This window comes from Saccostrea cucullata, unplaced genomic scaffold (assembly GCF_032062105.1).
Source record: "Saccostrea cucullata isolate Sc308-1 unplaced genomic scaffold, CSIRO_AGI_Scuc_v1 ctg710, whole genome shotgun sequence".
NCBI classification, from domain to species: Eukaryota; Metazoa; Mollusca; class Bivalvia; order Ostreida; family Ostreidae; genus Saccostrea; species Saccostrea cuccullata.
The window spans coordinates 123571-135000 of record NW_026918679.1 but is presented as its reverse complement, the minus strand read 5'-3'; the positions used below and the strand labels follow the sequence as shown (position 1 = coordinate 135000).

Sequence of the window (11430 nt, the reverse complement as noted above, 5' to 3'; positions counted from 1 at the left end):
CGTACGCATCATCCATTGTTTACTTCCGGAAAAAATATTAATTCGTACGTACCCGATGAAATTCGGAGCAGTTCAGAAAGGTTTCCAGACTAAGCAATTACATGCATTAACTTCAAATTAAATGAAAAATGTGAATGTATATTATTCACTGTTTTGTTTTTAGTATGTTAATGAAAAATTAAGTTGTTATTAAAACTCGTAAAAAACCCTGTTTGTGAAATCTAGCATGAAGATTATTTTGACCCCGTCTTCCAGTACTGTCTCAGTACTTTGATTTTTTTTAAACTTATGGCTAACAAAATGAATCCATTTTATGTTTTTGTTCAAATAAATAGGACTGTCTGTAACTGCATGGATATAGCAGGGTTTGCTAATAATGTAGGTGAAATATTCCCACTGTGACACAAACTCCCTGAATGATAGATACCTGAGAGTGAGTTGGGGACCTTTCCTGTATTAGAGATGTTGGCGACTGGCATCAGCATGGCTCGCGGGTTAGACACCTCAAAACTCATGTTGTAGTAGATCTGAGAAACAAAGAAAAATCAACAACATTAAAAACATCTAAAATCGACTTGTTAAAAAAACTCTGCAATTGGCTTTCAATTGATGCCATTACAAATTTGCATAGGAAAGACCTTTTCATGAATTTGTTAATTTATCTTTTGATCAACCTTTCCTGTAATCTGGCATTCCAATTTCCTTGATTATTATTATGAAAATACATTAATTTGTATTAAGTTTTCATTAATATATGTATATCAAATGAACAAAATAATATCTGAATCTTTGACATTAGAATAGTCATTCTTGGTGACAAGTCTAACATAATAAAATTGTATATTTTCTAGTGTTGGCAACGAGTACCCGGTTAACCGGTTAATCGTCGAACGATGCGAGTATCGGTTAGTAAAACTGCTATTCGGTTACTCGGATAAAAGTACATTTTTCATAGTAAATACTAGCTGCAGATCTGTAGCTCTCCGAAAAAATAAATATTGATAGACCGGAGAGCTACAGAACCACCCATTGAAAAAACTGTATATTTATTGCGCACAAAAAATGCGCTCGGTTCTCGATTTATTTCTCCATGTTTTTAAAGCTATAATCTCAAAATATTACTAACCGTGCGTTCCTATAACATATTCTTTGACTCTTTCCACAACAAAACATTCCTCATAATTGTTGTTAATAGTCCTCTTGGCCCTGATATTGCAATCATCGGACATTACGCTTCTTTATACTGCCATTTTGGTTTCAAAGATAATTCGGTCCAATATGCTTCGTTCAGATGTCAACTACGAGAGAACTTGATACAGGAGAGAGTAATTTTTTTGAAATCTTCCATTTTTTGCAATTGAGGTAAGAATTTGGAAAAATTATTCAAGAATCAAGCGCACTTTTTTGTGTGCAATAAATATACAGTTTTTTCAATGGGTGGCACTGTAGCTCTCCGGTCTATCAATATTTATTTTTTCGGAGAGCTACAGATCTGCAGCTAAGTAAATACGTATAAAATAATTTTTATGCCATTTGTAAAGGTACATTGACACATTTCCCTGATTTAATTACCGTTAGGCTTGCTCTTGTGGTTCACAAATAGGATCGATTTGTTTTGATTGGTTTAATTGATGACTTTAATTGCCAGGGGGTACACGTTTTGAAGACCTGAGTTATAATTACCTCATTTAGACCCGTGTTAGTCAGAGGAACATACTTTGACAAGATGCCGCCGCAAACATCTAAATCTTAGAAATATTGTTAAAGAACGGCTGATTCGAAATCTGTCAGATGCAATTTATGTGAATCGGAGCTGTCGTATACGGGTGGAACTATAAATATGCTAAATCACATAAGATTGAAAAATAATTCGATAACCAGCGACTTGCATGAAACTCAACAAATATAAACAGTAATTGCAAAGTGTTAAAGGGTACGTTAATTTTCCTTGATCGCGACATATATCTTAATTAATACTTCAGGTGTCGATAATATAATTATTCTTAAACAAAAACAAATTCCCCGTTTTAAGTGACATATGAAATCAAAATTCTTCGAAGATATTGTGTTTTTGGAGTTTTTATTTGTAAATAAAGTTCATATTATGTAACATTTATTATTTACTTCTATCAATGTGTAAAAGGATGAGATAAATAATAAATACGGAAACTATAACAAAAAATCATCCGAGTAACCGGGTACTCGATCGGAAGATTATGCGAGTAACCGGTTACTAAAAATCGTCCGATTTGCCAACACTAATATTTTCCTAAATTGCCACTAAAAATGTATATACTCGATACATGTATCATGAGAATTTGAAAGAAAAACTTAATTTGAATCATACGTTTCTTGTGATTAATTTACTATGAATTTATTTTTATCATGAATGTCAATGAACTATGTTAATTATTCAAGTTGGCCTCTGAATGCACTTTCTTCTCACAATTTATGAATTTACTTGGTGGATTGTCCACATTTTTGTATAAGAATCATTTCTCCTTACAATTCTTTCAGATGAATGGCCATAAAATCTATGTTAAATAATAGATTAGTTACCTACAGAAATGTTTGATATGCTTGCTAAACAGACAAACAAGTTTTTCTTCATAAAACGCATAAATAACCATGCATCCAATTAGCAAAATTGAAACTGTGCAATCACTTACTGTTAAATAACTATTTTTTCAAGGGGACTTTAAATTTTGAAGTTTTTGAGGTAAAAGACCAACTAATTTATGCTCCAAGAAAGCCAAACTTTAATACTCAGAACTTCCCTAAACACCAACCTTGAGGGCCATCAAACTTAGACGAGCTCACTTTTGATCTCATTCTCACTTTTCCACTATCAATTCCTTTGGAAAAAGGTTTAATGGCCCCAAGGCTTGGATAATATCCTCCCAAATTTTTTCTCCAAATTTTCAAGGTTTTAGAAAACCTTATTTGTTTGAGGGGATATGATTTCATGGCTTTAAAATTGTTGAGTGATTATGCATTTGAAAATTTTATATAATTTCAAAGGGGATATGAATTTGTAAGTCTCTGCCACAAAAATTAAATCCAGGAAAATTGGTGATTTCATGGTGTTGAAGAAATTAATGACAGAATAAAACTGACTGTGAGCTCTTTTAGGGAAAATGAGCTCAGTGAGAGAAAATCAAGCTCATTTAGGCAAAATATCAAGTTTAGTGATTTGAATGGGTCAGGACAGAATAAAATAGTGAATTCAAGGGTAGCTAGAATTTAGTATTATAGTATATAACATTAAGCTGTGTTATGACATAAGATACATGTATACTAGTTTTCTTGACTTCTGAGTCTCAGTAGTACTCAGAGATTCAACATATATCAGAAGATACATGTACAGACTTCTAAACCTCAATAGTACTCAGAGATTCAACATATGTCAGAAGATACATGTACAGACTCAATAGTACTGAGAGATTCGACATATGCATGATTAAGTCAGGCCTAGCCTGCTACAGAAGACTCCTGTGAAGTATGGCTGCCAATCTCCACTGTAGCATTCCCACTCTGGCATTACCTGCTCATTAAGGTACACATTTCTGACATTGCTTCCCTATCTCCCACTGCTCTGTTGTGTTTTATAATGTTAAACAAGCCAAACTAATCATAGCATTTACTGATAGAAGTTTGGAAACAAGATGGCAATAAAATTACATCTAGACAGCAATGTCAAAGTGTCAAAATAAAACTTAACAAGCCATAAAAAGAAACAAAGAAATCAACTGAACATGTTTTTTTTTTAAAGAAATGCTATTTTAAAATGTATTTAAATTCAAAGATAATGAGAGTTATGTCCCTTGACTGTTATTTACTCAGAAAAACAAGTGTTCATTTCTCCAGCTTATGTTCATATTCAAATGCATTTTCAAGTCACTACCAGAATAAAGACAGTAAAATGTTCAGAAATCACTTTATTTTAATGAACTATTTCATTTCCCTCTTCTTTACTGATCTCAGGTGGAAAATGCTATAGACTTTGTCATGTGAAGACATTTATTTTTATTTCCCCTTCTTTACTTACGTCAGGCGGACCTTGCCGTAGACTTCGCCATGTGAAGACAATTTCCTGTACGTCAGGATGAATAGGAAGAATGAACGATAAGGCATAGTTGTTTACAATTCCCTTCCTTACATAATATAACTCAGCATTCACTCCTGAAAAATTAAAATAATTAAACTAAAATTTTATTCATCATATTTTGACTTCCGCACATTATACAACATAAAATTAACAATAACTCAATATTCTAGAAAATTATCCAGCAAAAAAAAAATAACAAGGTGGGGATATTTGAATTTTTGGTTTTTTGGCATAAATCGAATTATGAAAACAATATCTCAAGAGATAATTAAATTAGTAATCAAATTACTACAGAAATTGAATAATTAACATGGTTAAGTGCATGTTTTATTAGAAAATGCACTTATATTTCCAACCATCAAAAATATTGCCCTGAAAAAAAATTCTGGTTTCTCAAAAAGAAAAAAAAAATACTTATGTAAATCTATGTACAAGGCTTTGAACAATATAGCACTGTGAAGTATATTTTACCTTTTAGTCATAGTATATGCATATTATGCAGTGCAAATTCAGTCTATGGGATTACTCTATACAGGGAAATTATTTTTGCCCAGTACCCTCATTCGGGCGATTTTAAAACGGGACAAATTCAAAGAATACAGTAAAATTACTTAAAATAAACACTATGAGGTGATTTAAATCAGGGAAAAAATTTATCCGCAAGTGTATAAGGATGAAAATAACACAAGGCAAAAATAACCCTGTATACAGTATTTATTAAAACTGATCCCACGTTAGCAAAAGCTTGACCCTCTCATCCTCCTTTAACAAAAAATGTGTATTTTTGTGACTTGAAGACTAGACAGGTGTTTATTGTCTCTGCTGATGATCTACATAAATAAAGCAGACTCCCCCAGAAATCAGATATCAAAGACTTTAAACACTCACTACAGAGAAACAAAGAGCGCAAGTCTCAGGATTTATACATCAAGGGAGATAACTTTATCTCCATCATTTGACCCTTTGACATAACATTGCTTGCAACAGTAATTTAAAGGTAATATGAGTCACATTTTATCATCCGGGAAATTTATATAAGATTATCAACAACAGCATACAGTTTACATGACCCTTCTTTAAAAAAAATCTGTATACACAGATGTTACAAACCATAAACACAATGTCAAAATATATCATGAACCCTCTGACATATTGCAATCAGCACAAGATTGTAAAATTTACTTAATATCACACATTTATCAAAATTTCTCACATTTGTAAGTCTGACTTAAGTTACAGGAATATTAAAAGAGTTTAAATTTTATAGCAAGGACTAATGGTGCAGTCTATTCAAAATGATAATTTTGTGAATGATTTCATGCTAGTAATTATCTCAAAACACTTTTAATAACTTATAATATAAAAATCACTAATTACTTTCCAAAGTTTAAATGCCTAAAGAACACAAGTGGAGAAGTAGACTGTGTCACTGAATTAAAAAGTTTCAAAATAAAGAGAAATAGGGGTGTCTAATTCATTTTTTTTTCATTGAATTTGAGTCTAAAGAACTGAAATGAAACACTTTTCACTAGGGATGTCAAAATTGTTAATAATTGATATTCGAAATATAGATTATGCATGTAGCCTAAATAGGGCAGGGTTTCACATGGTGCACGAGCCGGAGGCGAGTTCATTTTTTTTACATTAAAGATTATTATGCTGACTGTTGTAATTATTTATGCGGCAATCTATTTGACTTTTTCCTGAAAATATCGGTGCTTAAACAGCGCACTTGCAAGAACTCATTCAAAATATTAATGCTAAAATTGTTTGCATGCTTAGTTATTTTGGTTACTAGTATATATTTTCTCTAGAGGCTTTTCTGTCCCAAAGCAACACATCTTTATTTTCTGTTTTGTTCTTGAGCCTTATTTGTTTGCAGACGTCGATTAATAATTTTCTTTTATATCCTTCAAAAATATAAAAAAGCGTTTTAATGTATAAAATCAGTTCATCTAACGATCTGTATGTAATTAGTTTGAAAGTTTGTTGTACACATTAATCTAAAGTTCCTTAAAATAATATAACTGTTTTCAAATAATATTTGTCTATTTTCTCCTTCTTGTGTCAATTGTATAAATTAAGTTTATATATTTAATAAAATTACATCAATCAGTGATCATGGCGTAATCGATAAGGCATCGCACTTCTCATGGTCGTGACATAATGTGCAAATTTTATTTTTAAAGCCGTGCACTATTTCGGCATAGTTTTTATATAAATCCTTAGACCACTATGCAAGAATAGTAGGGTATGGGTTATATAGTGACAAACTGACAGGAAGCATAATAATATTCGATAGTAGTATTCGAATATATTTGAATATTCGATAAAATAAATACATCTTGCATTATAATCTATATATATCTTCACTCTTTTGTCAAGCAATATATACGTTTTATGTCATTATTTTGGGGAAAAAAAATTCATGTAGAGTTTTGTTAATGCACTTTAATTATATTCTTTAAATATTTTACAGACTATATGGAGATTTATATCCAAAATGTAATAAAAAAAATTTCCCCCCGAAAATTCAAAAGATTCTTTTAATAAGTTCCAGATTAATTAATCATCTTACCAAAGTGTACACTGATAACCCTACAGATTTATACCACACAAAACAATTATCTAATGGAGAAACATTAAAAGCAATTACTCTAAGCTAATTAATTTTCTGATAATGATTTTAAATGATGTATACATAAACAAAAATGTGTCATTTCAACAATACAAACTAATTCTAAGTACTGGACACTGTTATACCTCTAATTAAATGTCCAAATGAATAATTTATATTACTTTAATAGACACACTCTTCACACCTTTAAGGTAATCCAAGAGGAGTGTCTTTTAATTTTGTTTTAAATAAAATTTTATTATTGGTCAACGATGAGAATTTGATTCAATTTCTGATAAAACTTCAGTTTTTGTCAGATTTTTTTTTTCTTTTTATGCTTGTATACTTAAAATCCGAATATTCGAATCATGAATTTATATTCGAATATCAACTCATCGAATGAATATTCGAATATTTGAATATTCGTTGACATCCCTACTTTTCACATTTGAGAGGCTAGTTAAAAGTGATTCAGGTGAGTAAAAAATAACAAGAGGCCCACGGGCCTTGTAGGTCACCTGAGTATTGTGCAACAACTTTCAAACAATTAAATTTGGTTCATGTTATAAACCAGAGGCCATGGAATTGGCAATTCAGAATTTTGAAAGAGGTACCATTGCTTATAATAATTTAGACTTAGCATGCTAACTCTGTTAACTTAATACCCAGAGGTAGATCAGAGTACAATTAAAAGAAAATGCACTTCCACTTTATTACCAGTTGTACACCTCATCCCAAAGGAACCACTGATCCTGGGGTCACATATTTCAAAATTTTGCAAATTTTATCATAAAATGGTTGATTAACACCAAAGAGCAAATTTCCAAGCATTAATTAATTTTAGACTTTGTACCCCCCCCCCTCACCTCGACCCAGGGAAGGGGCATAAAAAATAGCCATTTTGCTAGGTGCCCCTTTATTCATCATAAATATATATATTTGGATCATAGGCATTATAAAACACAGAAGCAAAGGAAAGAATTTCAAAGAATAAATGCATTTTCACTATATAACCAATAAAGCCCCGCCCTTACACCAGAACCCCTGACCCTGGGGTCATAAAATTCACAATTTTGAAAGAGGCACTCTAGATCAACTTTACTATTTAATTACATAGTTTATCTAATACCCAGAAGCAGAGAAGAAGATTTTCAAAGAATTTATGCATTTTCACTATATGATCAATAGAGCCCCGCCCTAACACCAAAACCCCTGACCCTGGGGTCACAAAAATTCACAATTTTGAAAGAGGCACTCTTGCTCATCATAACTATGTGCTTAGTTAGTTTATTTAATACCCAGGAGCAGAGAAGAAGATTTCCAAAGAATAAATGCATTTTCACTATATAATCAATAGGGCCCCACCCTAACACCAGAACCCCTGACCCTGGGGTCATAAAATTCACAATTTTGGAAGAGGCACTCTTGCTTATCATAACTATGTGCTTAATTAGTTTATTTAATACCCAGAAGTAGAGAAGAAGATTTTCAAAGAATTTATGCATTTTCACTACATAACCAATAGAGCCCCGCCCTAACACCAGAACCCCTGACCCTGGGGTCATAAAATTCACAATTTTGGAAGAGGCACTCTTGCTCATCATAACTAAGTGCTTGGTTAGTTTATCTTATACCTAGGAGCAGAGAAGAAGATTTTCAAAGAAATCATGCATTTTCACTATATAATCTATATAGCCCCACCCTAGCACTAGAACCCCTGACCCCAGGGCCATGAATTTCACAATTTTGGTAAAGGATTCAATGCTGATAACAATCATGCAAACAGTTTGACTGCTTGATGTCCAGGAGTAAAGAAGAAGATTTTTAAAGATTGCAATAATTTAAGTGGTTTTTGCCCCACCCCCCAGGCCCCAGGGGGGCAGGGACCATGAAATTCACAATTTTTGTTCCCCTTCACCCATAGATGCTGTATACCAAATTTGGTTGAAATTGGTTAAGTGGTTTCAGAGAAGAAGCTGAAAATGTTCAAATGTTAACACACGACGCACGACGCACGACACACGACGACGGACGAAAACGGATAGCAATAGGTCACCTGAGTTACTCAGGTGACCTAAAAATTTGCCATCTGTAGCTATAGTGGACCATTATAAACACTGAAAAAAGTTTCAGGCATAAATTAATGTAGCAGCTTTTACATAGAAATTTTATTTTTTATACTTTTTTTTGCTGGAACATATCAAACAGCCTCTAATTCTAAATCTTGATGTGAAATATTTAACTTGTGATTATTTTTTTTTTAATTCTGTAGACCTGTAGGTAATAACATTCTTTGAGTGACAGTGTTATAGGAATGATTCAGGGTAAATCCCCAGAGCACCTGCAGCAGACTCTGACATGGAGCCTCCACACTGTTTACCTACTGCCACTTAATAATCCACTCTGCTTATTTGGAGTGGACATTAATTGAATCCTGATTATTTGAAGAACAGAAGAGCCCAGGATATCTTGATTTTCAATATCTGAAAGGACAACAGAGTATTGATCATGGACTTGAAAACCACACAGGATTTGGAAAATGACACTCGACCTCCATTCTGGAGGTATAGTCATATTGTCTCTGGGACTTCTAAATAATCTGGTCTTCAGGATATGATATTCCAGTGAACAGATGATACTGAATTCACAAACGTTCCATACTAAATTATACACCTTAGAAAAATGTTTGTTTAGCTTGTGTAAACATTGACTTTCTGAATTAACTTGAATTGAAAATTAGTGCAATTTAAACATGCCAAATCTCCCATGCTTGGAGTTCTTGGTGCATGAATTACAATACATGATAGGAAGATACATCCATTCAAGCTGGGATTTCTTCACTTTACATGGGAATGAGGATTGTATCTAAAAAGATTTTACAAAAGATAAATGTCACAGCAGATTGTGCAATAGAAAAATTCTTAATTGGCCTTGACCTCTGAGCTAGATCTTTCCTTAAGTCATATAAAGCATCTTCTAGACTTTCCTTCAACATTAAGCCTATACTAGACATGCCTTAGACATAAGGCCTTCACTAGACCATTCCTAGACATAAGACCTTCACTTAAGATCTTTCCTATACAAAAGACCTTCACTAAACCTTCCCTAGACATGAATCACAAATTTTAGATTCCCTAGTAATAAAAATTTCATTAAACTTTTCCTGGACATAAACCTTTCATTAGGCCTACCCTACACATTTAAGCTTTCATTAGAGTTTCCCAAGTTACAAGGACTTCCCAGACATAATGCCTTCTCTTGACATTTATATAAGGCCTTCATTGGACATATTGCCTTCTCTAGACATAATGCCTTCTCTAGACATAATGCTTTCTCTAGATATAAATGCCTTCTCTAGACATAATGCTTTCTCTAGATATAAATGCCTTCTCTAGACATAATGCTTTCTCTAGATATAAATGCCTTCTCTAGACATAATGCCTTCTCTAGACATATTATAAATGCCTTCTCTAGACACATTGCCTTCTCTAGACATATTGCCTTCTCTAGACATAATGCCTTCTCTAGACATAACACCTTCTCTACACATGATGCCTTCTCTAGATATAAATGCCTTCTCTAGACATAATGCCTTCTCTAGACATATTGCCTTCTCTAGACATATCATAAATGCCTTCTCTAGACACATTGCCTTCTCTAGACATATTGCCTTCTCTAGACATAATGCCTTCTCTAGACATAACACCTTCTCTACACATGATGCCTTCTCTAGATATAAATGCCTTCTCTAGACATAATGCTTTCACGAGACATAATGCCTTCCCTTGACATAATGCCTTCCATTGACATAATGCCTTCCCTAGACATAATGCCTTATCAGACATAATGCCTTCCCTAGACATAATTCCTTACCAGACATAATGCCTTCCCTAGACATAATGCCTTCCCTTGACATAGTGTGCCTTAGACATAATGCCTTCCCTAGATATTAGGCCTTACCAGACATAATGCCTTTCCTTGACATAATGCCTTCACTAGACATAATGCCTTCCCTGGACATGAGGCCTTCCCTAGACTTAATACCTTCACTTGACATAATGCCTTCCCTAGACATGAGGCCTTCCCTAGACTTAATACCTTCACTTGACATAATGCCTTCACTAGACATAATGCCTTCCCTAGATATGAGGCCTTCCCTAGACTTAATACCTTCACATGACATAATACCTTCCCTAGTCATAACGCCTTACAAGACATAATGCCTTCCCTTGACATAATGCCTTCCCTAGATATAATGCCTTCCCTAGACATATTGCCTTCCCTAGACATATTGCCTTCACTAGACATAATGCCTTTCCTTGACATAATGCCTTCCCTAGACATACTACCTTCCCTAGACTATTTGTAGACATTTACTAGTCCTTCAATTCAGCTTCCCTTGTCATTAAACCCTAAATATACCACAGTTTTAATATCTGAGAAATATACTTCTGTTTTGTTGCAAACTGTTTGAAATATTTTGAAATCAATATGTATTTGAATACCAATATCGAAGTACCAAAAATTGAAATGATCTGAAAAAAGATTTGGTTTAACGTTTAAAAATATGGATTTAGATAATAATCATGAAATAATTTTCTTGATTAAATCATAACTAGGAGATTTTTCAAAACAAGTTTTGCACAGTTTAAATCCAATTACACATTATCTCTTTCAAAGATACAAAATATAATTGTGGAAAACA

The 11430-nt window shown here is 33.1% G+C and overlaps 1 protein-coding gene across 1 annotated transcript in view; it reads right to left on the bottom strand.

Moving 5' to 3' along the window:
- Positions 1–11430, bottom strand: part of LOC134269646 (tyrosine-protein kinase RYK-like) — a 38815-nt gene that overhangs the window by 14191 nt on the left and 13194 nt on the right. Inside the window, exons 2-3 of the mRNA XM_062751852.1 lie at positions 4049–4182; positions 428–527 (exon numbers count right to left, since the gene is read on the bottom strand). Coding sequence (XP_062607836.1) covers positions 428–527; positions 4049–4182 — 234 coding nt within the window. The remainder of the gene's footprint in view (positions 1–427; positions 528–4048; positions 4183–11430) is intronic.